The sequence below is a fragment of the Selaginella moellendorffii genome, unplaced genomic scaffold (assembly GCF_000143415.4).
Source record: "Selaginella moellendorffii unplaced genomic scaffold, v1.0 SELMOscaffold_48, whole genome shotgun sequence".
Lineage (NCBI taxonomy): Eukaryota > Viridiplantae > Streptophyta > Lycopodiopsida > Selaginellales > Selaginellaceae > Selaginella > Selaginella moellendorffii.
In genome coordinates, this window is record NW_003314309.1 from 728,007 (window position 1) to 751,408 (window position 23,402).

Consider the following 23,402-nt stretch of genomic DNA (forward strand, 5'->3'; position numbering starts at 1 on the left):
GTTTCATGGCTTGTCCATGCTTGGCTTACTCCAGTAATTTTAATTGATGTAAAGTAAGCTTGTTCATTGTTGTATCATGATAAGTCCAACTTTATCCTCCTAGCCGTCTTGTTCTTAGATTCAAAATAGCAAATAAATTACAATGCAATTATGAGGTATAAATTCAGATGTGTTAGTAAAACCTTCTCAGTTTGTCTACCGCCTACACAAACGGAGCCATCTTTGACTCATGCGTGTTGCTACTAGTGAATACTGCAAGCAACAAACAGTTCACAAGGTGTTGATGTAGACTATCTGCAAGCTTCAAGACAGATCTGCGTCAGCAATTTTAAACAGTGCAGCAGAGTTGATATCTGAACCACCATCTGGGCCAGATGGCTGTTAACGTGTCCTGTCCGTGCAATCAGGAGCGTCCACTTCGAAGGAGGGTGGCATTCACATGTTTTCGTATGATCATTTTCTTCTACGTTGAGATTGCACCATCAAAGCATAGTCACCTAAACATCCATTTCTTTCGACCTTTCCATGTCACTCTTGTGGTCACGAGCTCGTTCGTATTCAGTATTTTTATGTTTTATATTTTGAAAAGCCACCGTTGTGCTGATTGTCGCGTCACGAGTGCCCAGTTTGAAGGACGCAACATCAACACCATGGTGGCACGAGTGACTTGTGGCAATATGACAAAAAGTACACATTAGCTGCCACCGCCCTAGCTCAAGAAAACAAAGAAGTACTCAAGGGAAAGGTTACAGAAATTTTGTTTTGTTGTGAGCTTGTTTCCTAGCGATAAGGTGCATAAACACTAAAAGGAATGTTCGTACAATCGGCTAATCAAGTGAACTCGAATTAATTTCTATGTAAACTCTCTTGCTAAAAATATTTAAAAAGACCTTCTGGACCACCGCATAAACTTGGAGACAAGACTGTGAAAATCACTACCAGTGGTACGAAGTGCTGAAAATGCGTACGTGCTCAAACCAGCTGGCTTTGTGAGCGTACCCAAGATCAAGTCCATTATTCGCTCAGAAGTACCTGAATGATATGTCCAGGAAATTGGAGTTATATGTCACATTTTTGCTCAGATATTAAAATGTTTTTGTCATTATCGATGATCATAATCAGCATGTATGCTTATAAGCTCGCCTTTGTTTGCTCCTATATGCAGGGTAACGAGTAGTTATAGCTATTGCATGCAAAAGTGTCTTGAATCTAGTGTGTATTTGCTGTAGTAGCTATGGCTTCTGTTCTTCGACAGATGACAATGGGTGAGGCTAGCTTCCTTTCGCTGCTGACAGACTTCATCGGCAAGACGGAGAAGCTTCAAAACAATCCTCCAAATCTGATACCAGAGGAATCGCTTGTTGTGACTAAGGTGCTTGAAGTGCTGGGACCTTATAGCATCGACAATGGTGGACCTTTGCTCCTCAAACCAATCTATTTTCAAGGCCTTGAAAAAAGGAAGAACCTCATTGTCACATATCCTGGTGAAGAGCAAGATAGAATAGTCTCCATTGTTGGCTGTCATATGGACGTGGTAGTGGCTGATCCAACCAAATGGGTAACTACTGCTCTTGCCTCTTGCAAATTGAGCTGATTACTAGCTGATAGTTGTTTTGTTTTCTTCAGGAACATTCGCCGTTTAAGTTAACCCAGCTTGAAGATGGTGATACGCTCTATGGACGAGGCACTACAGATTGCCTCGGACATGTTGCATTAGTGACGCAGCTGTTGAAGCAGATGGCAGAAGCAAAGTTGAGGCTCAAAACAACTGTGGCAGCTGTGTTCATTGCAAACGAAGAGAATGCCACAGTCCTGGGCATTGGGGCTGATGCACTCATGGATGCACATGAACTCGATTTCCTCAAAAATGGTCCTTTGTAAGTTCGAGGCTCTAGCCAATTGATTGAGCTTGCATACATGGTATTTTCGTTTTGTTTCTGCAGATATTGGATGGATTCCTCCGACAAACAGCCTTGCATTGGAACCGGTGGAATGCTTGCTTGGCATCTCACAGCTCATGGAAAACTTTCCCACAGTGGTCTACCAAAGCAGGTACATTTGTACAGTACAGGAAAGTAATGCTCACCGTATCTAAAGCTCTTGGCAATGTGTCGCAGGGAATCAATGCAATTGAGCTTGCTTCTGAGGGACTGAAAGAAATTCAGGATCGTTTCTATAACGATTTTCCAAAGGTTGTTCCAGATGAAGATAACTACAAGTTCGACACCCCTTCAACAATGAAGCCTACACAATGGACATGTAAGCATTGACAGCAAGCAGATTGTGGACTCTTAAGCTTGTTAAATTCTTCTTTGCAAGAAGACCCCGGGAGTGCAATTAATCAAATCCCAGACACTTGCACCATTTCTGGAGATTGCAGGTATTTGATTGAATTTTGGATTTCGAATTAAAATATGTTGCTCCTCGCATTGTGAATTATGTTGCAGGATAACACCTTTCTACAAGTACTCTATCTTGAGATCTAGAACCCTTTGCTGAAACGTGTGCGCAGGGTGGACGAAGTTGAAAAGAAACTCTTGCAGTACGTGGACTATATAAACCAAAACATAGAAAAACTGGAGACTCGTGGACCGGCGTCTAAATATGTGTTACCGGATGGCACCAGAGGAAAGTAAGGAGCATAGAAATGTTGCTAAAGCCTCCCTTGAGTTTCCATTTTCCAGATTGGAGATAACATTTGATGCGGAAAAGATGCAAGGCATTGCCTGTCACATGGACTCAAAGGGATATAAAGCCTTAGCTAAAGCCACTGAGGAGGTTCTGGGACATGTTGAGCCGTTCTCAATTACTGGATCACTTCCAATCGTTGGTGATCTGCAGGTACCTTTCATTTGTTCTATTTCTATCCTACTGAGAGCAAGTTCAATTATCACCAGGACCAAGGATATGACGTGCAAACCATAGGCTATGGTAAAATGACATTATCTCTTTATTGAAGTGCTAATATTTATTTAAGTGAATGATGCAGGTTTAACATCAGCATATCATGCAGACAACGAGATTTGTCTGCTGTCGGACATGTCCCAAGGCTTCAAAATCTTTGCCATATTGATTGCAGACTTGGATAGTTCATTATAAGAAAGATGATGCAGTTCAAATACGTTCTAATCAATGCACTTCAACTTGATCGACGCTTGAGTGATCAGGAGGCCGGTCAAAGACTGCAAGCCAAGTGAGTGGCCCCTTTGAGTCAGTTGTATTTGCAGTTATATTGTTCGTACTTGATATTATAAATTGAATGTGAAAATTATTTTATTATAATTGTGAAATAATTTTCTAGATGAAAACACTAAAGCGGAGAAGTACTTGGCACGTGAAGCTCACACCCGTGGTGCTTGGGCTCGTTCCAAACACTAGCGATTTAAATTGAAGCATTCAGCTGTTGAAAATTACGTGGGCACTCGGGAGAAATGTCTCCTCGCGTCCCTGTTTGTCAGGGATTTAGGTGAGGAAGAGATTGACGGACGAGCACCTCCAATCGAAATGGGACTCCAGGGGCCACGGCCAAGTAATGAAAGTCAATAAACTGACAGTCTTCAAAAGCTCCATGCTCAATAATCCGGATCAATAATGCGGATCCAAATTGCATTCTTACATCCGTGATTCAAAAAAGCACAAATATTTCTCTTAAAATGAAACTACGCCAACCTTTGTCTCTTATTGGTACCGGAATCGGATAGACATTTGAAGAATCTCTTCCAGCCAACGTAAACTCCCTCGATTATAAGTGCCGTGAGATGCCGAGGGACCTCCAGCTTACACTTTGCGCTTTCCATCGTGACAATCGGTCGGCCATCTCCATCCAACTCGATTCCCTGCTGGGATTGCGCCTTGTGGAAACACTCGTAGTAGTAAATCGGACTGATATATGGTGGAAGACCGTAATCAACGTTGCGATCCACGAACAAAACATTTGGGAAGGGCATCACGCTCCTGAGTAGAACAGCCAGAAGAATCCTCCCACACCTCCCATTACCATCGAGAAAAGGATGTATGTTCTCAAACTCGAGGAAAAATGATCCCCCGAGCTTGAGCACAGCTTCGATCTGTGCCTTGGCCGGTTCCAAGCGAGAAATCTCTGAAAGGGCCGACTTGGTTTTGGTGAAGAGCTCGTCCAGGGAAGCACGCACCAAAGTTGGCCAGGTAAAGACATGCACGCCAACTTCCGTATTTGTGAACACGACTTCCTTCTCTAAGCCCCGAATCCGGCCCGCGATCTCTGCATTTGTTGAAGCGAGCAATTCGGCGTGGCACTTCTCCAGTTCTTGGATGGAAAACTCGGGCTGTGACTGCCCATCATCGACCCAATAGTGTTTCAAGGCCTTGTAAAGGCAGCGAACGCTTTCCAGCCTCGAATCCTCCTGCTTTTCACGCAATTCTAGAGCACCCTTTTCGATCGCTTGCACGGTTTCATCGTAAGTGTCAAAGCCTTCCCTTTCAATCTTGTTAACTTGGAAGAGAAACTCTCCGAGAGCAACTCGTGTGTGTTCCGTCCTAGCAGAAGTCTTCTCCTCTGGGGAGAGTTTCTCATACCTGGAACAAAAATCCACAATCCTGTCGAGCATCTCGCTGGTGCTCAAATCGCTCCTCCTCCAGTTTGGTCTCTCCTTGACGACGAAATCCATCACTGGATACAAAAAACCCTATACTCGACTGCAACAAAACCATTTTTCTAAAAACCTTTTTAGCAGAAAGGGGAGAAAAAAAAAAAACGATGATCGTCAGTTCACGCGCTGTACCGCAGAATCGATTTGTTTAACGTGCTCTTGGAGAACATTCCACTGATCCATGGTGAGAGAGATTCCTGGAATAATCAACAAAGCAACTATTGATCAGTGTGTGGGTGTGGGTTTGATCGATTTGGAGTTGAAAACCAACCTTTCTTCCCTGGCAAGCACTCGCCTCCTTTGTACCAATACTCTCGAATGTCTACCAAGACTTGCCCCCTCCATTTGCGCACCGAGACCTTGCGATTCTTTGATATCTACGAGCTCCAAGAGATTAGGGCTACCCCGGATTCGATTATCCCATCATACCTCGCACACCGCCACGGTCTCCTCGTCCTCTTTCTCGTCTGCTTTGCTCCCGCGCTTCCTCTTGCTCGCCATTACCAAAAAACAAAAGATTCTTTAGGGCTCTTCCAGATTCGATTATTAGTTTTTGTTGATCAAAAGATTGAGAAAAGAAAAGGTTAGGAGCATTTTTGCCAGTATCCAGCAACTTGGCTGGCCGTAAACCTTGACACCATGACTTGATCCCTGGGAGGCATGTTGCAAGGTTGTCCTGCTGTAACATTTCCAATGTTTTCACCTGGATTCGGCCGCCATGGCTGGACGCCTTTGGGAACCTCCGGCTTGAACCTTTGCAACTTTGCGTACGCTTGCATGACATGCAGCATGTACGAGTAGACGTGATCCATGGTTAGCTGCTCCTTGAGAAAGGCTTGCCCACGTTTTCCAATAGCAGAAGCCTTCGAAGATTTGGAAGAGAAGTTTAGGCAAAGAAAACCAAATGGAAGAATGAGATTTACCTCAAATGGATGTGCGTTTCCCCAGTCCACAGCATGCTTAATGGATGAACACATGTTCTCTCTGCTGATTGGCCAGTACTCCACATAAGGTAGCCAGGATCTCGCGAAAAACTCCCAGAAATCGGGCTGAATGTGGAGAATTGTGGAGCCACAAGATATCAAGTATTTGAGGCTAGCTGACCACCCTCGTCCTTCAGCATAAACCTTGTATCTACGCCACAAATATCAAGAAAAAGCACACACAAAGTTTACAATCTTTATCCATCACTTCTGATTTTAAGTCCATTTCATTACCTGGTGTGACATTGTTTTGATAGCGACGATGTCTTGAATCCCTCGGCTTCCTCTTTTGCCCAATCCTGGGAATTAAAAAAAAATGTAAAAACTTCATCACCATTTGCGTGGATTCTTACCAAATAATAGACGACAACGTTGTATTGCGTGTTGTTGCATTGAAGCAACTCCTCGCGAACCGGTGTCATCACCCAAAGATTTCCCTTCCAGTAGGCAATCGCCTCCCTCTCAAACCAATCCGTTTCATTCGCTCCCTCGAAAATCTCCACACTTTCTTGCTCCCAGGGACGAATCTTGACTTGTGGCCTATGAAAGAAAATTCACAAAGTTTTGGCGATCAAGCTCTCGAAAAAACAGCGAAAAGAAGAAGCTCAGGGACGATAGTGCTCGCTTACCATCCCCAGAAAGACCAATCTGGGAAGAGTATATCAAAATGCCCCCCGAACCTGGACGTGCAATAGGAGAAGATTGGCGGCGGCGGCTTTGACCGATACTCGTCCTTGGGAACTTGAGGGAAATCATTGCAAACAAAGACCATCTCCATGTCCGGAATCATCCCGGGGAATTTCTCCAGCAGCAAGAGCAATCCTTGGAGAGTGATCTCGTCCCGGGTCTGGATGCATTCCTGAATCCGCTCAAAGTAGAGCTTACCATCGACGATAACGAGCCGAAAATCGCCTTTTCGCCGGGCCTCGTCCAGGTGCTCGCGAGTGATCCCACTCTCGCTCCAGGGAGCCAGATCTTCGTGGATCCATGCGAAGTAAGATGGGCAATTGGGCTGCTGCTGCTGGCGATGGATCGTCCCCATGTGGTCCTCCTCATGCGCGACTACCGCGAGAGGGTCAACTCGTTGGTCCTCCTGGATCACCGGGAAGCATCGCCGTGAGTGTAAGATCGAGACTAAACTTACACTTGCCGATCGATCGACCGATTGGAGCTAGATGGATAATTTACTGTTTGCTTACTCTGAAAAAGAAGAACAGGGAAACGAGGAGTAGAAACGCCATGGCTGCTCCCAGCACCCTGTTACGGAAGAGATCTCCATAGAACATGGAATCGAGTGAGAGATGGATGGATCGGAGATAGATCGATGGATCGCTCGATCGAGCTGGACTCCACTCCACTCTCTCTACCAGACCAGAAAGAGAAAAGAGGAACCTTTCCTCTCTACCAGACCAGAAAGAGAAAAGAGGAATCTTTCCACTGGTATAACGACACGTACTCGAAACCGTTGACTTTTACATTTGACTCGTTCAACGGTAGGCTAATGGACGGTCCGATAAACGTGGACCATGGATTCCCATGACCGTCCCAAGAATCTTCGCATATGCCAAGAGCCTGTGGTATATTCCATATGCAAGCTTGTTTTGATACGAACTTTTGCGCGTCACTGATCAAATCATGCAAGACTCTGGGCGATGTCGAGTCCGCCCACTCTCGGCTTCTCTCCAATCCACATCTTCTTCCCTCTTCCGGAGTGTTCCTCCTTAATCTCTTCGTCCAAATGTATGCCAAGTGTGGCAGCCTTGCCAAGGCCGAGGAGGTCTTCGCCTCGATCCCTCACAAGAACACTTACTCGTGGGTTCTCATGCTCTGCGCGTATGCCGACCATGGACGCTTCCAGGAGGCCAACAATATCTTTGAGAAGATGCCCGAGTGGAACGTTGTGGCCTTCACCGCTATCCTTGACGCAAATACCAAGTCTGGGGATTTTGAGGGTGCTAGAAAGATACTCAATGAAATGCCGGAGAGAAATCTCGTGTCATGGACAGCAATGCTGTCGGCTTACGTACAAGCAGGCAAGTTTGAGCAGGCAAAAGGAATATTCTTTGCAATGCCGGAGTGGGATCTTATGTCAAGAAACGCGATGCTGTCAGCATATGCCAGACATGGGCATTTGGAAGAGGCCAAGCGACTGTTTGATTCCATGCAGCAGCGCGACATGGTGACGTGGGCGGCAATGCTGTCGGCCTATACGGAGACAGGGCATCTGGCGGCGGCAAAAGATACGTTTGATTCTATGCCGGAGCATAATCTAGTCTCAAAGACATCGATGGTCGGAGCATATTCCCAGAACGGGCAAATGGAGCTCGCCAAGCAAGTGTTTGATTCAACCCCAGAGCTCGACGTCTTCTCCTGGAACGCAATGCTCTCGGCCTTTGCAAACAATGGCTACCTCCGGGAGGCTAAAGAATTCCTGGACGAGATTCCGGAATGGAATGTGGTTTCCTGGAACGCTTTGCTTTCGGCATTTGCTCAAAGGGGTCGTTTAGATCACGCAAGGGATCTCTTCAACTGGATGCCGGAGCGCGATCGCATCTCCTGGTCTTTGATGCTGGCGGGACTCCTGCAAGGAGGGCTCCTCCGCGAAGCCAGAGCTCTTCTCGATCGGATGCCCGAGTGGAGCGCCATGGTCTGGACGGCGATGCTCACCGCCTTCTCGGAGCACGGGCATCTCGATCAAGCCAGGAAGATCTTCGACGAGATTCCAGAGAATAATCTCGTGTGTTGTACGGCAATGCTGGCGGCGTACGCCGAGAACTCGCTGCTGGAACACGCCAAGGAGATATTCGATGGCATGGCGGAGAGGAATCTAATCTCCTGGAACGCCATGGTCACGGCATATTCCCAGAACGGCCACCCTCGCGAGGCCAAGCGGCTCTTCGACTCCATGCCCGCTTGGGACCTCGTCTCGTGGACCGCCCTGTTGACCGCCTACACGCACGGCTTCCACGTGGACGAGGCCAAGTCCACGTTTGACCGGATGCCGTACAGGGACGTGGTGGCGTGGAACGCGCTGTTGACCGCGTACGTGCAGGGCGGCCACGTACGGCAGGCCCGGAGCCTGTTTGACGCGATGCTCCAGCGCTCGCAAGTGTCGTGGAATCTTATCGTGCACGGATATGCCCAGGCCGGGCATATGCTGGGAGCCCGGGCTCTCTTTGACGGTATGCCCGAGAGGGAGATCCCGGCGTGGACGGCCACGATTGCGGGATATGCCCAGTCCGGGCATCCCACGGAAGCGCTGGAGCTCTTCTGCGAGCTACACTTGGAAGGGATCAAAGCGGCAGAGGCGTCGTTCACGTCGGCTTTGATCTCTTGCAGCCATGGCGGGGATTTGCGCTCGGCCTGCCGATGGTTTGCGTCGATGAGCTTGGACTTTGGATTGACACCCATGAAGCAGCAGTTCAGCTGCATGGCGGATTTGCTGGGCCGAGCCGGGCATGCCCGAGATGCCCAAGAGCTCATGGAGACGATGCCTTTCCAGCCCGACTTCCAGGCCTGGCTGTCGCTGCTCGGGGCCTCGTTCCGGGGCCCGGGCGATGCCGAGTGCGGAGCTCGGGCAGCCGAGGCAGCGGTGGAGCTCAATCCTCACGTCGCTGCTCCATACGTACTTGTCACGAATGCGATGCGCTATTGTTAAATGCCACACTTCTCAAGCAACGACAACGGAGGATAGAACTGACCATCTCGCGGAGGGTAATTCCAAAAACTCCGTATGGTTGACAAGCTTTCGTGGAAAACACGTGAGCCTTTAAGAGAGTCTGGCACCATTTGGAAGAAGTTGTGGCTATGGAGGTCCCCGGAAGCTATGGTGTGCCATGGCTGAGTGCTATCAAAGACAAGCTCGACTTCCACTACATCCAGGGCGAGGTGGAGTTTTTCAAGAGCCGCGTAAAGAAATACAAGAGCACCGTGCTCAAGGTAAACTTCATCCCCACTCCTCCGGGATTTCCAAACCCCGCGGGGATCGCCCTCCTCGACCAGAGATCCTTCCCAGTTCTCTTCGACAACTCCAAAGTCGACAAGCGCGACGTCTTCGTTGGCTCCTACAAGCCATCCGATGCCTTCACCGGCGGCGTTAGAACGCTGGCGTACCTCGACACCGAGGAGGAGAAGCACGCCCGTCTCAAGGAATTCGTGTTCCAGATCCTCAAGAGCACCGGCCCGAGGTTCCTGTCCGAGTTTGAGGCCGAGATGGCCAGCGCTCTCGCCGGGGTGGAGGCCGAGATGGAGTCCGGGACGAAGAACTCCATCGCCGTGAGCTCCAAGCTCCTGGATCTGGCGTTTAACTTCATGGTCAAGGCGGTCACCGGCGGCGCTGACCCATCCAGTCAATTCGGGTCATACGGCCCCCTGCTAATGCAGCTATGGATTGGCGTCCAATTCGCGCCAATCTCGCCACGCACGCAACTCCCCGCCGTGATCGAGGAGCTCCTCCTCCGCAGCTTTCCACTGCCGCCACTGATCGTCCGGTGGCCCTACGATCGCATCGCCGGATTCTTCCGCGACAACGCCACCGCGCTGATCGACATGGGCGAGAAGCAATTCGGGCTGGATCGCGAGGAGGCGCTCCACAATCTCGTGTTCGTGGTGGGCGTGAATGGGTTCCTGGGCTTCTCGCGGATGCTCCCATCGCTGCTGTTCTACGTCGCGTCGCAGAGCGAGGCGTTCCAGCAGCGGCTGGGCGGGGAGATCCGCGGCGCGATGGGCGACGATGGTAGCGCGCGCAAGTTCATGGCCGCGGTGGAGCGAATGCCGCTGCTCAAATCGACCGTGCTGGAGGTGATGAGGATCGCGCCGCCGGTGCTCTACCAGTACGGGCGCGCGCGGCGGGAATTCGTGGTGGAGTCCGGGGATGGGAGGGAGTTTCTCATCCGCAAGGGCGAGCTGCTGGGCGGATCGCAGGCGCTCGTGTGCCGGGATCCCACAGTCTTCGATTCGCCGGACGAGTTTGTCCCGGATCGCTTCCTCGGGGCCCAAGGCCGCGAGCTGGAGCGCTGTGTGTTTTGGTCCAATGGCCGCAACACGGACTCTACGAGCTCTGCCAACAAGCAGTGTGGAGGGAAGGATTTCGTGGAGACAATCGGGCGTTTGTTCGTCGCGCAGCTCTACTTGCGGTACGAAAGCATCAAGCTGGGCCCGGATTCCAAGCCCGAGTCGCCCGTGATCAAATCGCTGAGAAAGATCTCCGTGGCAACTAGAACTGGCAACAAAGTAAGTGCCTAGCTCCAAGCTGGAGTGTATAAGCTCTTTGATTGATTGATAGCTCATAACTTACTCCTGGTTCTTCACTGTGGGATCTTTCGGAATTCCGCTAGCACGGGGTAGATGTTCTCGAAAGCTTCGTAGATCTCGTCTCTTACCTGTGGAGCTTTTTTCAGTATCAAAGCATGAGAGAGGGATCAAACCTTTGCTCCCGTGAGCACGATTTTGCCAGAGACGAAGATGAGCAAGACGATCTTAGGCTGCTTCATTCTGTAAATGAGTCCTGGGAAGATCTCCGGCTCGTACTGCGAAACGAATGTCTTAACCAAGAGAAGAAGAAGAACAGGAGAAATGAGCATAGCTTAACTGTTGAGAAGTGGCCGTGGGAGAAGGCGAGGCCTTCGAGCCGGATTGGAAATCGGACATCGCACGATCCCACGATGTTCTGAATCTTAAAGTCCTGTGCAGGAGAAAGGCTATGGAAGATACACATGATTTTGACAGGCTCTAGTACCTTGAATTGACTGGGAAAGCCAAGCTTTTGGATGATCCGAGCGTACTAGACACCATGCACACAAAACTTGCGTAAGTAGCTAGAAGTCATTGACTGCCTCTTTCAAGTAGTCTTTTTTCTCTTAGTTGGTTGAGAAACCTTTCTAGCCGCAAGCCTGCAATTTTGTTCGCTCTTGGCCCCAGTGCACACCTAAGTAGAGACCAAACAAGAAAAAAAAAATAAAAAAAAATCTTACTGAATTAGCAGTTAGTCGTCGAGGTCACGGATAAAAATCTCACCATCTTTCCGGACGCAAAGATGAGAGCCGTGGTTTTGGGTTCTCTTATACGCATGATCACAGCAGCAAAACGCTGGATAAGAGAAGAGAGAGAGAGACAAGTCATAAAAACAAGAGAAAAAAAAGAACACAAACAAACCTTGGGATTGTACTCGGCATTCCTTGCATGCAGCGCGATCGTCTTTAGCTCGAGCTTGCAATCCATGTTCACAGTCGCGACTATGTTCCTGGATGGCGGAATCAAAAAAGAAAATAGGATAAAATAAATCCACCAGGAAAGTCTAAAGTTCCATTTTTCCAACAAGAAGATATCACTCAACTGGAGCGTGGGAACGATCCCTGACGGATGCTTGCTCAAGTCAACAGCCACGCCGCCTTGGAATCCCAGTCGCGAGAAGCCCTCTTTGCTCGAAGGCGATGGATTGTTCTCCAGTTCTTGATGAATTTGCTGCTGCGGCTGGTGCTGATAAGCCACATTCTGGCGCTGCCACGCGAAGTACTGCTGCAGCTGACTGGAATCCAGATTCGCGATCGCTGGAGCCGCGGCATACTGACCCTGGAAGAAATTTTGCTGCGCGAAGAAATCTTGCTGAGCAGCAAGATCTTGCTGCTGCTGCTGGTATTGGAGGCGCCGATCGATCAAGGGCGGCGGCAGCGCCGGATCGCCGTGAAGAATGTGCTCCTCGGGGACGAAATCTTGGCTTTTCCCGGCGCCCGCCTCTTCACATCCCTCCATTCCAAAACAATGGACCGCTCTTCGCGAGCCCTATTAATACGTATACGTTTGGCATGAAGGAGTGACACGTGGAAGATTCTCAAGCCAAGAGCTTTCCTTTTTTCTCCATTGACATTGATGAAAGAGCACAAAAAATCCCTCCTTGTTATCAAACTAATCTTTTGGCTCTATTGTTTTATACATTTACACGAGATGTTACTGCAAAAGGCCGCCCGAGAGGAAAGAGAAGAAGAGATCCAAGAGAGAGAGAGAGAGAGAGAGAGAGAGAGAGCGAGAGGAGAGAAAAAAAAACTGGAAGAACTCACAACTCCGAGTGATCATCGTCAGAGTCGTCGTCTTCGGACGATGGCGATCCCGCGGCGCCGCCGGTCTTTTGGTAGATCTGCGTGATGATCGGGTTACACACCGCCTCCACCTCCTTGAGCTTGTCATCGAAGTCCTCCTTCTCGGCGGTGTTGTTATCGTCGAGCCACTCGAGCGCCTCCTTGAGCGTCTCCTCGATCTTCTCCTTGTCCTCCTTCTCGATCTTGTCCGCCAGCTTGTCCTTGTCGTTGATCGTGTTCCTCATGTTGTAGAGGTACGTCTCCAGGCCGTTCCTCGAGTCCACCCTCTCCTTTTGCTTCTTGTCCTCCTCGGCCATCTCGTCCGCCTCGCGAACCATCCGGTCGATCTCCTCCTGGGTCAATCGCCCCTTGTCATTGGTGATGGTGATCTTCTCGGACTTGCCGGTGCCCTTGTCCTCGGCTCTGACGTTGAGGATACCATTGGCATCGATCTCAAAGGTAACTTCGATTTGAGGGACGCCACTGCAAAAAGAGAGATCGTTAAGTTGAGTTGCCTGTGGGAGATCTTACCGTGGAGCCGGAGGAATGCCAGCGAGGTCGAACTTCCCGAGCTCGCGGTTGTCCTTCGTCATACTCCTCTCGCCTTCGTACACCTATACCAACCGAGCAAAGTTAGCTCTACCATACAGCAAAAGAGGGAATGACGACTTACGTGAATGGACACGGCTGACTGCTGGTCCTGGTACGTGGTGAAGACCTGAGACTTCTTGGTCGGAATGACCGTGTTCCTGGGGATCAGCTTGGTCATCACTCCACCAACGGTCTCGATACCCAGAGTAAGGGGCGCAACGTCCAAGAGAAGAATGCCTGTCAATGGACGCGCGTTAGCACAGATGAATTACAAAAGAAGACAAGTATTTGCTTACCTTTAACATCGTCGCCGCCTTCACCGCTCAAGATACCGCCCTGGACAGCAGCACCAAAAGCCACAGCCTCGTCGGGGTTCACACCCTTGTTCGGCTCCTTCCCGTCAAAAAAGTCCTTCAAGAGCTGCTGCACCTTTGGAATTCGTGTGCTCCCGCCAACAAGAACAATTTCGTGGATCTCACTCTTCTGTAAGTTGGCGTCGTCCATAGCCTTCTTGACTGGCCCCATCGTCTTCTTGAAAAGATCGGCATTCAGCTCCTCGAATCTAGCTCTGGTCAGAGGCTCCGAGAAGTCGACACCGTCGAAGAGGGACTCGATTTCCACCCGGACTTGGTGCTGGTTGCTGAGAGCTCTCTTGGCACGCTCAACTTCCCTACGAAGCTTGCCAAGAGCCCGGTTGTCCTTGCTGATATCCTTGTTGTGCTTCTTCTTGATGAGCTTGATGAAGTAGTCCATCACTCTCTGATCGAAGTCCTCACCTGCATTGGTAGATGTCAGTTTCGAGCTGTAAGAAAGAAAAGGAGAAGGCTTTGATCAAAGTACCTCCAAGATGGGTGTCTCCGTTGGTAGACAACACTTCAAACACTCCGTTGTCGATCGTCAAGATACTGACATCGAAAGTACCACCACCGAGATCAAACACAAGGATGTTCTTCTCACCACCCTTCTTGTCCAGTCCATAGGCGATTGCTGCCGCAGTGGGCTCGTTGATAATACGAGCCACATTCAGTCCGGCGATGGCACCGGCATCCTTCGTTGCCTGCCTCTGTGCGTCATTGAAGTACGCTGCCATCGAGAAGATCAGTAAAAACTATGATTTGGAAAACAAACAACTAGATGAATGAGTACCTGGAACTGTGACAACGGCGTCCTTGATCTTCTTGCCCAAGTATGACTCGGCCGTCTCCTTCATTCTCGTCAAAATCATAGCGCTTATCTCCTCTGGACTGAAGACCTTAGTCTCGCCATCCTTCACCTTGACTTGGATGTACGGTTTTCCATCCTTGTTGACGATCTTAAATGGAAAGAGCTTCATATCTTTTTGAACCTCTTTGTCTTCAAACCTGTGACGGTACGAGAGTTAGATCAAGAAGGAACAAGTAGGAAAAATTGCAAATGGGAATCTAACTTACTTCCTTCCAATTAGCCGCTTGACATCGAAGATCGTCCTCTCGGGATTAACAGCGGCTTGATTCTTCGCTGCTTCTCCAATGAGACGCTCTGTCTCGGTGAAAGCCACCCAGGAAGGAGTGATACGGTTGCCCTGATCGTTGGCGATGATTTCGACATGGCCATTCTTGTAGACGCCCACACACGAGTAAGTGGTGCCAAGATCAATGCCAATCACAGTCCCTAGCTTCGCTGCTTCTTCTTTCGCGACCACAGCAGCTCCTACACGATCAAAGGGGAAGATTTTAGACGAACTATCGATCGCTGCCGCTGGCCTTGGACACTAGATCTAAAATCTCACCTGCGATGAGCAACGCGAACAGTAGAATCACCGATCTCTCCATCGCGCTCTCTGTCGAAATGCTGCGAGACCTAAGCGCGCATGCCTTTTTAACTCCTCTGGTGCTAGCTGAAAGCTCTAGAAAGAACTAGGGCAGATGCAAGCAAGCGAATGGGAGCACGACACGTGGAAAACGCCCCAATGAGAATAAACCAGGTCATCCAGCCAATCAGAAGGCGTGGCCACTCTACAATGAAGTGGCTCGGCCAATCAGAGCCCGGCATTTTGTTGGTTGTTTTATTGCCGCCGGATCGCGTGGGCGTGGACAAATCGAGGCCGTTTGTTTTAAATGCCAGGTGAAAAGAAACTTAAAAGAGTGCCCTAGCTTGGACGCTGGACGGAGCTCGCCATGGCGCGATCGGCAGCGGTGGTTGCCCTGTTCTTCCTGATCGCTCTCACGGCCTTCCCCGATCAAGGTAATCGATATTCACGGATCTCCGTGGGGGCATTGGATTGATCTAAGAATCGAGTGATTTTTGCTCTGCTTAGGCCCGATCAGGTCTAAGGTCCACGCAGAAGATACCGGAGTTACCGAAGAGAATGCCAGTCCTCCGAAAATCGAAGAACCGATCGGTGGCGCGATTCCTGACGCCTTGTCTACTGATTCCCAGGTTGTCGAGAGGTAATGTACATCATTACTTTGCTGGAACTTTTTTGTTTCTCTTCTTTTTCCGGGGCAATTCTAAGTGTGTGGACATTTTCTACTCAGGGAGTCCGAGTCCGTGGGCCAAAAGACTTTGCGAGCCCATGCACAGAGATTTACGTTCCAGGCTGAAGTTTCGAGGTTGATGGACATTATTGTCAACTCTCTATATAGCAACAAGGATATCTTCCTTCGAGAGCTTATTTCGAACGCCTCTGACGTGAGTGAGATGGTTGATTTGGTGTTCGCCGTTTGAGCCCCTCTTCTTCTTGTTCTTTTTTCTCACAGGCATTGGACAAAATTCGGTTTCTGTCTCTTACCGACAAGTCTCAGCTCGGCGAAGGTGACGAGTCCAAACTGGAAATCAGGGTCGGTACTTCATCCATTTCAGTCGCTAATAGTCGTCCAAGTTCTTACATTCTATATACCAGATTAAACTGGACAAAGAGAAGAAGCTTCTTTCTATTCGCGATCGTGGCATCGGGATGACTAAGGACGAGTTGATAAAGAACCTTGGAACAATCGCGAAGTCTGGAACCTCAGGTGCTTTCTTTGACTCCTTTGAATTTTGTTGAACAACTTTGATGTTTCTTTTGTAGCATTTTTCGAAAAGATGCAGTCAGGAGGTGACTTAAATTTGATTGGCCAGTTTGGAGTCGGTTTCTACTCGGTGTATTTGGTCGCGGATTACGTCGAGGTCATCAGTAAAAATAACGAAGACAAGCAGTATGGCTTTCAGCTTTTCTGTTTAACTAGGCTTTGGAAGCTGACATATATTTCTTAGGTACATTTGGGAATCTACAGCTGATGGAGCTTTTGCCGTTAGCGAGGATGAAGAAAATGAGCCGTTAGGACGCGGGACTGAAATTAAATTGCACCTGAAAGATGATGCTGCGGATTATTTGGAAGAGTCGAAACTGAAAGTACGTTCCATTGTTTTGCCTTTTGATTTTGTGACCTAACTTTTTGTTTTTCTTTTGGCAACGCAGGAGCTAGTTCAAAAGTACTCAGAATTCATGAACTTTCCGATATACCTTTGGAATTCTACGGAAGTTGAGGTTGAAGTTCCTGTAGACGAAGAGACTGAAGAGACTGTTGAAGAGGAAGACGACAAACCAGAAGACAAACCAGGTTTGCTTTCAAAGACAAGGAATGCTGTTTTAATTTTTGCTCTTTTAACTTGCAGAAGAAAGTGAAACAGAAGAGGAGACTGAAAGTAAGAGGTTTTCTTTCTATAAACTTTGGTTTACAGTATTTATCTTGTTTAGAGCCGAAAACGAAGAAAGTCAAAGAAATCAAGTGGGACTGGGAGCTACTAAATGACGTCAAAGCTATCTGGCTAAGGAGTCCAAAGGATGTTACCGAGGATGAGTACTCGAAGTTTTATCATTCGATCTCTAAGGTGAGCTGATGTGATTGGCAAATGTTGTCAATTTTACGTGCATTGTTCAGGATTATAACCCCGACAAGCCAATGTCCTGGAGTCATTTCTCTGCGGAAGGAGATGTCGAGTTCAAGGCTGTGTTGTTCATTCCTCCGAAGGCTCCGCATGATCTTTACGAGAATTACTACAACAGCAAAACATCATTGAAGCTCTACGTTCGGCGAGTGTTCGTATCCGACGAGTTCGACGAACTTTTGCCTAAGTACCTCAGCTTTTTGAAGGTTGGTCGTGTGCAGTATTCGCGTCAGTCTATTTAATGCTTGGGTTTTTCACAGGGCCTGGTCGATTCTGATACACTGCCAATTAACGTTTCTCGAGAAATGCTGCAGCAGCACGGCAGTTTGAGAACCATCAAGAAGAAACTTGTTCGCAAGGCGCTCGATATGATTCGTAGCATAGTTAACGCTGACCCGGACGAGGCCAATCCTGATGCCAAAGCGGAGGATGCCAAAGCTGAGAATGCTGAAGGTTGGTACATGTACATATTGGTCGTTAACGTTAAGTTGTTTACCTTTCAGACGTAAAATCTGACGAGAAGAAGGAAGAAAAATCCGACGAGAAGAAGGAAGAAAACAAAGGAAAATACGTCAAGTTCTGGAACGAGTTCGGCAAGTCGATTAAACTTGGCATCGTTGAAGACGCAACTAACAGAGTGCGTCTTGCGAAACTCCTGCGATTCTACAGGTAAGATAGTCAAGAAAATTGTAGCAGCTCTGATTGTTATTCTAAATTCTCACAGCTCTAATTCGGACGACAAGCTCTCCTCACTTGAACAGTATGTTAGCCGGATGAAGCCCGGGCAGAAGGACATCTATTTCATCACTGGCCAAGACCGTGAGCAACTCAAGAAGTCTCCGTTTCTGGAGAGGCTCCAGAAAGAAGGCTATGAGGTACTTTTTTCCTTTGGGATAATAATCCGAGGTGACTAATGCCTTGGTTCATGCGCAGGTTATTTTCTTCACGGACCCAGTCGATGAGTATTTGACTCAGTACCTGACCGAGTTCGATGACAAGAAGCTCGTCAACATCTCCAAGGAAGGATTGAAGCTTGGACAGAAGGACAAGGAGAAGGCCAAGGAATTGAAGCAGTCGTTCAAGCCTCTGCTGGCATGGTGGAAAGACGTTCTTAAGCCCGAGGGTGTGGACAGCGTGAAAATCAGTAACCGTCTTGCCGACACTCCCGCCGTGGTTGTGACATCCACTTATGGCTGGAGCGCCAACATGGAGAGGATAATGCGAGCGCAAACCTTGACCGACAACTCCAGACAGAACTACATGCGCGGAAAGAGAGTGCTGGAGATCAATCCCCGTCACCCCATCATCAAGGAGTTGCGTGGGAAAGTGGACGAACAGCCAGAGGTTCGTCTAGTTTGCATTACAAGATCTAAGTTCTCATCTCATTGTTTTCTACAGGATGAGAGCACAAAGGCGACTGGAAAGCTCATCTACAAGACGGCTTTGATTGACAGTGGTTTCCTGGTTGACGACTCGAAGGAGTTTGCGTCCCAGATCTACTCGATCATCAAGAGCAACCTCAACATCAGCCCCGACGCACAATTCGACGAGGAGATCGAGACGGTCATCGAAGACAAGGTATGAAGCTTATGACAAGGCTAGGGATATGGATCTGTTTACTGTTTTTGTCTTCTCACAGGAGAGCGTCGAGGAGAACGAAGATGCTGAGCCAGGCTCCGAGGGTTCCGAGGGCTCCGAGCCAGATTCGCCCTTTGGCGAGGATGGATTGCCGAGAGGCCAGTCCATGGGGAGTACTCTTAGGTCCGAAAACTATGAGCCAGACGACGAAGACGAGAAGGATGAACTATGACGAGATAGCCTCTAGACATTTTGTACACTTGGCGCGCTCCCAAGAACCCTAATTTCTGTATGTTTGAAAAAACGAATATTTTGTGTTAACTAACCTGTGCTTAAAAGGTTTCAATCATAACCCAAGGCTATGGATGGCCTGGAACAAGCGTTTGAATGGATCCAGGCCAAGGGCGCGCGGGCCACGCGCGCCGACTATGCCTCGCTGCTCAAGCGCTGTGGCGTCGCTAGGGTTCTAGATTTCGCCAGGCGCGCCTACGAATCCATGGCGCGCAGCCGGCACCACGACGAGCTCTCCCTCCGCAATCTCTCCATCGAGATGTTTGGCAAGTGCGGGGACATCGAGGTGGCCAGGGAGATTTTCCACGGCCTGTGGCGCCCAAATCTCTTCTCCTGGACGATGATCCTGGCGGCCTGCGCTCGCAATGGCCGGAATCTCGAGGCGCTGCTGCTCGTCCGCCGGATGATTGGCGAGGGAGCGCGACCGGATGTGGTGTGCTTCGTGACGATCCTGGATTTGTGCGCGGCCACGGCGGATTTGGAGCAAGGTAAGGTCGCTCACGCCTGGATTCTTGCCTGTGGTGTGGAGTCGTCTAGTAGGGTTCTTGGCAATGCGCTGATCAACATGTATGGTAAATGCAGGAATCTGGATCTCGCTAGAGCGCAGTTTGATCGGATGGAGCACCAAGATCACGGGAGAGATGTTGTGACTTGGAACTCGCTGCTTGCGGCATTTACCCACAATGGGTATTTGGAGGAGGCTGCTCGGTTGTTCCAAGAGATGGAAGTCGAAGGGATCAAGCCCAGCAGCGTGACTCTCACATGTGTTCTTGAGTCTTGTAGCGGCGATCGCCAAGGTAAGCTCTTTCACGATCGAGTTCTCGATCTCGGACTCCAAGGGGACGAGTTTCTCATGAATTCTCTCGTGAAGATGTATGCCAGGTGTGGGAGACTGGAAGAGAGCAGGCTGGTTTTCCGAGCGATCGATCAAAAGGATATCATTTCCTGGAACGTGATGATCTCGCTGGAAGCTCGGCTGGGAAGCAGCGAAGAGGCGGTTGAGCTGCTGCGAGAGATTGATCTGGAGGGATTTCCAGAGCCGGACGAGGTAACTTTTATCAGCGTTGTCGACGCTTGCTCTTGCCTGGGAGACTTAGATCTGTGCTTCACCATCCAGGAGCTCGTTTCCAGCGCTGGCTTTGACGACGATCTCCTCCTTGGCAACGCTGTTGTCAACATGTTTGGGAAGTCCGGCTGCTTGGATGCTGCTCGAGCAACTTTTGATCGATTGCCAGTCAAGAATGTGGTCTCCTGGAACTGCTTGATCTCGGGTTACGCGCAGAACCTCCAGGGAAGAAGATGTCTGGAGCTTTTCAGGCAGATGGATCAAGAGGGTGTCAAAGCCAACTCGGTCACCTTTGTCAGCCTTCTCGACGCGTGCTCTACAATCCCAGCTCTTGACTTTGGACGAGAACTCCATCTCCGGATCACTGCTGCCGGATTGGAACTACACACGGTGGTGGCGACTGCGCTGATCAACATGTATGGCAAGTGCCAGGAGCTCCAACTCGCACAAGAACTACTCGAGAGATACCAGTCGACGGGACTAGTGGCTTGCAACGTCATGATCTCGGCGTATGCCCAAGTTGGGCATAGCGAGAGAGCTATGGAGTTTCTCCAAGGAATGGATCTCGCAGGTGTCAAGGCCGACGTTGTGACTTACATTGGAGCGCTCGAGGCGTGCGCTTGCTCCAAGGATTTTTCCAAAGGTCAGGCTGTCTACGATCGGGTTGTGAGCACCGGCTGGATCTCGCAGCTCGTCATTGCAAACTCGGTGATCAACATGCTGGGAAAGAGTGGACGGGTTTTGGAAGCCGCCATTGTCTTCGATCGGATGGAAAAGAGAGACAGCGTCACGTGGAACGCGATCGCTGCTGCATATGCCCAGAACGGGCATCCGCTGGAAGCGCTGGAATTGTTCTGGAGAATGCAGCAGCAGGGTGTTCGAGCACAGGAGGCGACGTTTGTGACGATCTTAGATGCTTGCGGCGATTCCAGCTCGTTGCTCGCCCATGGTCGATCGATCGCGAAGCTGAGTTCTTGGACGTCCGACGCGATCAAAGGGGCGCTGCTGGGAATGTACTCCAAGTGTGGCTGCGTGGACGACGCGCTGGCAGCGCTCCAGAGCTTGTCCTCGCGGGGGCTGCTGGCGTGGACGTCCATGCTGGCGGCCTACGCCCACGTCGGACGCGCCAGCGAGGCACTGCGCGTGCTCGGGCAAATGCAGCACGATGGGGTGGTGCCCGACGACGTGGCATTTTCTGCCGTGGTGTTTGCATGCAGCCACGCTGGACTCCTCCACGAGGCGCTCGTACGGCTGGCGTGGGTGTCCGGGGATTACGGTACGGCCATGGGCGCTGGGCTGTACGAATGCGTTGTGGATGTGCTTGCACGGATGGGCCGGCTCCAGGAGGCCGAGGAGCTCATGCACGCGATGCCGTACGAGCCCGATAGTTTGGCCTGGATGGCGCTTTTGGGCGCGTGTACAGTCCACGGTGATCTGGAAAGGGGGGCTCGTACGGCGGGACACGAGGCATTGTTGGATTCGGGCAGTGGGCGATATGTCTTGCTATCCAATATGTACGCCTCATGGGAGGATTGAACGGCCGGGATCTCCGGGAATGGACGGTGATCTCTGACGCTGTTGGAGTAGGAATATCTTGGGGAGATTTTTTCCGATGTGGATAAACTCTGTAGCACAGCTGTGAACAATATTCGCGATAATTGTTTGCCCCTTGCTTACGTGTCGTAACCTTACATGCTGTCACGAGTTTGACCTTTTTAACCACGTGGTAAAAAAGTGTTGTGGCTTTGGTTTGGTGGCACTAGCTACTAGCGAGCAAGGCTAGCATGGGACGAGCAGCTAGGGTTCTTCGAGGAGGGAGTGCAATGCCGGGTTTGTCGATCGACGTAGCCAGCTGGGAGCTGTGATCGTGAGCGGCGCATTCGCCATTCGTCTTTCCATGGGACTGGAGTTGTGGCGCCTTCGTCTATCGGTGGATTCGGCATCCAGATTGTGGCTGGCGCCACCGGGGAATCAAAATTTCGAGCTCAGGCACGGGGATTACGATCCTTGGAGGCGATGTCGAAGAAATTCCAGGCGATTTATTTGCTGCCGAGCGAGGAAGAGTCAATTCGAGGGTGGCAGCAAGGATTTGCGAGGCGGCGGCATCGAAATCCCGAGTTCTCTCCAGATTCTCAAGAGGAGAAACCGACAAAAGAGCCAGATACCTGGTCCCGGGGAGCTCGATGGCGGTAATCTGGTGTCGAGCTCGATCAAGAAGGCGTTTTCATCCATGGTCTTCATGCTCAAATCGATGCACCGGTTCACTCTGGAGATGCTGTGCTGCGATGAGAATTCCGTGCTCAACGAAGTGTGGAGCTTGGTCCAGCGAGAGATGCACTCCTCGTTCCTGTGGCTGTTCCAGCAGGTATTTTCCTCCACACCAAAGCTCATGGTCTCGATCATGATCCTCCTCGCGAACTTCACAGTCTACTCCATGGACAGCTCCATCGCAATTCACTCACCAATTGTGCCAAGCACAGCGCTGGATCGCCCAGCTGCTCCAGCAGCAACAGTGATGTGGAGCTCTCCAGCTACAGAAGTTCCGGGGTATCTAAACTTTTTTGACGAGGCTGCAATCGAGAGTAGCGGAGGATCAAAAGATGGCGGAGGAAAGCTTAGAACTCTTATAGCCGGGGGAACTGATGGGGGGGATGAGTTTCCTCTCTCCCGGCGGGGGAGAACCACGATGATGAGAGACGATCAACTGGCAGCACCAGGGAATCTTAGCAGGAACCAGCAGCTAGCAGTGATGAAATTCCTCCAGCAAGTTCCAGTTCCAGCGAAAGTTACCAAGGAATCGCTGGTTGCTCCAGTGAGCGCAAAGCTGGAGCCCGACAACTACGAGTGCTTCGACCGGACGGACCTTCTCTACCAGCAGGCATTGGGCGAGGACCGAAAGAATCCACTGATTCTAGCCAACTACGCGCAGTTCTTGTACGTTGTTCGCCACGATCACGACAGGTACGTGGGAGTTCTTACTTCGATCGAGATGGTGAATGAAAGTTTTTGGATTGAATTGGCAGAGCTGAGACGCTGTTTCGATTGGCGATGGAGGCCGATCCCTCCGACGGTGAATCGCTCAGCCGATTCGCGAGCTTCTTGTGGCTCGCTCGAGGTGACAAGCAGGGCGCGGAGGATGCGTACAAAAATGCCATCGCGTCCGACCCCGCGAATCCATTCCACTTTGGAAGCTACGCACACTTCCTGTGGCACAGTGAGAGTTGATGTGCCATGATAATGTTGATATATATACACCGTTGATCTCGTGAAAGTGTTCTTGATC

General features: G+C 50.0%; 9 protein-coding genes across 10 annotated transcripts; 6 read left to right on the forward strand and 3 right to left on the reverse strand.

Moving 5' to 3' along the window:
- Window positions 1-1,170: 1,170 nt before the first annotated feature.
- LOC9647255 (acetylornithine deacetylase) lies at window positions 1,171-3,279 on the forward strand. Its single transcript, XM_002981260.2, has 10 exons — window positions 1,171-1,558; window positions 1,627-1,877; window positions 1,944-2,052; window positions 2,118-2,259; window positions 2,323-2,380; window positions 2,448-2,465; window positions 2,513-2,632; window positions 2,685-2,841; window positions 2,898-2,931; window positions 2,990-3,279. Exons 1-10 carry the CDS (start codon window positions 1,235-1,237, stop codon window positions 3,097-3,099), a joined length of 1,323 nt encoding a protein of 440 aa, XP_002981306.2. The 5' UTR covers window positions 1,171-1,234; the 3' UTR covers window positions 3,100-3,279.
- Window positions 3,280-4,670: 1,391 nt separating this feature from the next.
- On the reverse strand, window positions 4,671-7,008 carry LOC9647574 (protein O-glucosyltransferase 1). Of its 2 annotated transcripts, none has more exons than XM_024686452.1 (8): window positions 6,811-7,008; window positions 6,241-6,704; window positions 5,965-6,151; window positions 5,846-5,910; window positions 5,552-5,762; window positions 5,058-5,491; window positions 4,900-5,005; window positions 4,671-4,825 (listed from the first exon to the last, which is right to left on the reverse strand). In XM_024686452.1, the coding sequence occupies exons 1-6, from the start codon at window positions 6,895-6,897 to the stop codon at window positions 5,213-5,215; spliced, it is 1,293 nt and encodes a 430-aa protein (XP_024542220.1). In that variant the 5' UTR covers window positions 6,898-7,008; the 3' UTR covers window positions 4,671-4,825; window positions 4,900-5,005; window positions 5,058-5,212. The 2 variants fall into 2 exon arrangements, with proteins under 2 accessions (XP_024542220.1, XP_024542221.1); XM_024686453.1 differs by having other exon boundaries at window positions 6,756-7,008.
- Window positions 7,009-7,172: 164 nt separating this feature from the next.
- On the forward strand, window positions 7,173-9,269 carry LOC112350339 (pentatricopeptide repeat-containing protein At4g02750-like). The gene has a single exon (XM_024686316.1). The coding sequence runs from the start codon at window positions 7,173-7,175 to the stop codon at window positions 9,267-9,269; it is 2,097 nt and encodes a 698-aa protein (XP_024542084.1).
- Window positions 9,270-9,309: 40 nt separating this feature from the next.
- LOC9647575 (allene oxide synthase, chloroplastic) lies at window positions 9,310-10,926 on the forward strand. Its single transcript, XM_002981261.2, has one exon. The coding sequence runs from the start codon at window positions 9,419-9,421 to the stop codon at window positions 10,853-10,855; it is 1,437 nt and encodes a 478-aa protein (XP_002981307.1). The 5' UTR covers window positions 9,310-9,418; the 3' UTR covers window positions 10,856-10,926.
- Window positions 10,864-12,390, reverse strand: LOC9647391 (TATA-box-binding protein 2). The gene is made up of 8 exons (XM_002981372.3): window positions 11,946-12,390; window positions 11,765-11,852; window positions 11,627-11,698; window positions 11,487-11,537; window positions 11,349-11,393; window positions 11,202-11,294; window positions 11,038-11,139; window positions 10,864-10,992 (listed from the first exon to the last, which is right to left on the reverse strand). Exons 1-8 carry the CDS (start codon window positions 12,359-12,361, stop codon window positions 10,918-10,920), a joined length of 942 nt encoding a protein of 313 aa, XP_002981418.2. The 5' UTR covers window positions 12,362-12,390; the 3' UTR covers window positions 10,864-10,917.
- Window positions 12,391-12,440: 50 nt separating this feature from the next.
- On the reverse strand, window positions 12,441-15,177 carry LOC9647576 (luminal-binding protein 5). Its single transcript, XM_002981373.2, has 8 exons — window positions 15,044-15,177; window positions 14,706-14,964; window positions 14,422-14,636; window positions 14,116-14,358; window positions 13,572-14,051; window positions 13,358-13,512; window positions 13,216-13,298; window positions 12,441-13,167 (listed from the first exon to the last, which is right to left on the reverse strand). The coding sequence occupies exons 1-8, from the start codon at window positions 15,084-15,086 to the stop codon at window positions 12,663-12,665; spliced, it is 1,983 nt and encodes a 660-aa protein (XP_002981419.1). The 5' UTR covers window positions 15,087-15,177; the 3' UTR covers window positions 12,441-12,662.
- A 211-nt stretch (window positions 15,178-15,388) lies between these two features.
- On the forward strand, window positions 15,389-19,087 carry LOC9647577 (endoplasmin homolog). The gene is made up of 17 exons (XM_002981262.2): window positions 15,389-15,498; window positions 15,572-15,704; window positions 15,792-15,945; window positions 16,014-16,094; window positions 16,157-16,268; window positions 16,325-16,451; window positions 16,510-16,648; window positions 16,715-16,856; window positions 16,912-16,941; window positions 16,994-17,127; window positions 17,178-17,390; window positions 17,445-17,637; window positions 17,688-17,853; window positions 17,909-18,059; window positions 18,118-18,528; window positions 18,583-18,762; window positions 18,824-19,087. Exons 1-17 carry the CDS (start codon window positions 15,432-15,434, stop codon window positions 18,992-18,994), a joined length of 2,604 nt encoding a protein of 867 aa, XP_002981308.1. The 5' UTR covers window positions 15,389-15,431; the 3' UTR covers window positions 18,995-19,087.
- A 36-nt stretch (window positions 19,088-19,123) lies between these two features.
- On the forward strand, window positions 19,124-21,793 carry LOC9647392 (pentatricopeptide repeat-containing protein At3g09040, mitochondrial). Its single transcript, XM_024686317.1, has 2 exons — window positions 19,124-20,101; window positions 20,171-21,793. Exons 1-2 carry the CDS (start codon window positions 19,124-19,126, stop codon window positions 21,653-21,655), a joined length of 2,463 nt encoding a protein of 820 aa, XP_024542085.1. The 3' UTR covers window positions 21,656-21,793.
- A 63-nt stretch (window positions 21,794-21,856) lies between these two features.
- Window positions 21,857-23,383, forward strand: LOC9647393. The gene is made up of 2 exons (XM_002981264.2): window positions 21,857-23,080; window positions 23,143-23,383. Exons 1-2 carry the CDS (start codon window positions 22,017-22,019, stop codon window positions 23,342-23,344), a joined length of 1,266 nt encoding a protein of 421 aa, XP_002981310.1. The 5' UTR covers window positions 21,857-22,016; the 3' UTR covers window positions 23,345-23,383.
- The last annotated feature ends 19 nt before the right edge of the window (window positions 23,384-23,402 follow it).

Bases quoted from the DNA above. Each gene is read 5' to 3' on its own strand.
- LOC9647576 (XM_002981373.2), bottom strand. From the start codon at position 15,086: ATGGAGAGATCGGTGATTCTACTGTTCGCGTTGCTCATCGCAG. The intron at 14,965-15,043 runs GTGAGATTTTAG...TTGATCGTGTAG, and splicing joins GTTCGCGTTGCTCATCGCAG to GAGCTGCTGTGGTCGCGAAA. The intron at 14,359-14,421 runs GTACTCATTCAT...TCTCGATGGCAG, and splicing joins CGCCGTTGTCACAGTTCCAG to CGTACTTCAATGACGCACAG.
- LOC9647574 (XM_024686452.1), bottom strand. From the start codon at position 6,897: ATGTTCTATGGAGATCTCTTCCGTAACAGGGTGCTGGGAGCAGCCATG. The intron at 5,763-5,845 runs GTAATGAAATGG...TTTGTGGCGTAG, and splicing joins TCAAAACAATGTCACACCAG to ATACAAGGTTTATGCTGAAG. The intron at 5,492-5,551 runs GTAAATCTCATT...AAATCTTCGAAG, and splicing joins GAAACGCACATCCATTTGAG to GCTTCTGCTATTGGAAAACG.
- LOC9647255 (XM_002981260.2), top strand. From the start codon at position 1,235: ATGGCTTCTGTTCTTCGACAGATGACAATGGGTGAGGCTAGCTTCCTT. The intron at 2,260-2,322 runs GTAAGCATTGAC...CTTTGCAAGAAG, and splicing joins GAAGCCTACACAATGGACAT to ACCCCGGGAGTGCAATTAAT. The intron at 2,633-2,684 runs GTAAGGAGCATA...TCCATTTTCCAG, and splicing joins CCGGATGGCACCAGAGGAAA to ATTGGAGATAACATTTGATG.
- LOC9647575 (XM_002981261.2), top strand. From the start codon at position 9,419: ATGGAGGTCCCCGGAAGCTATGGTGTGCCATGGCTGAGTGCTATCAAA.
- LOC9647393 (XM_002981264.2), top strand. From the start codon at position 22,017: ATGGGACTGGAGTTGTGGCGCCTTCGTCTATCGGTGGATTCGGCATCC. The intron at 23,081-23,142 runs GTACGTGGGAGT...TTGAATTGGCAG, and splicing joins GTTCGCCACGATCACGACAG to AGCTGAGACGCTGTTTCGAT.
- LOC9647577 (XM_002981262.2), top strand. From the start codon at position 15,432: ATGGCGCGATCGGCAGCGGTGGTTGCCCTGTTCTTCCTGATCGCTCTC. The intron at 15,499-15,571 runs GTAATCGATATT...TGCTCTGCTTAG, and splicing joins CACGGCCTTCCCCGATCAAG to GCCCGATCAGGTCTAAGGTC. The intron at 16,095-16,156 runs GTCGGTACTTCA...TCTATATACCAG, and splicing joins AGTCCAAACTGGAAATCAGG to ATTAAACTGGACAAAGAGAA.
- LOC9647391 (XM_002981372.3), bottom strand. From the start codon at position 12,361: ATGGAGGGATGTGAAGAGGCGGGCGCCGGGAAAAGCCAAGATTTCGTC. The intron at 11,699-11,764 runs GTTTGTTTGTGT...TCTCTTATCCAG, and splicing joins ATGCCGAGTACAATCCCAAG to CGTTTTGCTGCTGTGATCAT. The intron at 11,394-11,486 runs GTTTCTCAACCA...CATGGTGTCTAG, and splicing joins GCAGGCTTGCGGCTAGAAAG to TACGCTCGGATCATCCAAAA.
- LOC112350339 (XM_024686316.1), top strand. From the start codon at position 7,173: ATGCCAAGAGCCTGTGGTATATTCCATATGCAAGCTTGTTTTGATACG.
- LOC9647392 (XM_024686317.1), top strand. From the start codon at position 19,124: ATGGATGGCCTGGAACAAGCGTTTGAATGGATCCAGGCCAAGGGCGCG. The intron at 20,102-20,170 runs GTAACTTTTATC...TTCACCATCCAG, and splicing joins GATTTCCAGAGCCGGACGAG to GAGCTCGTTTCCAGCGCTGG.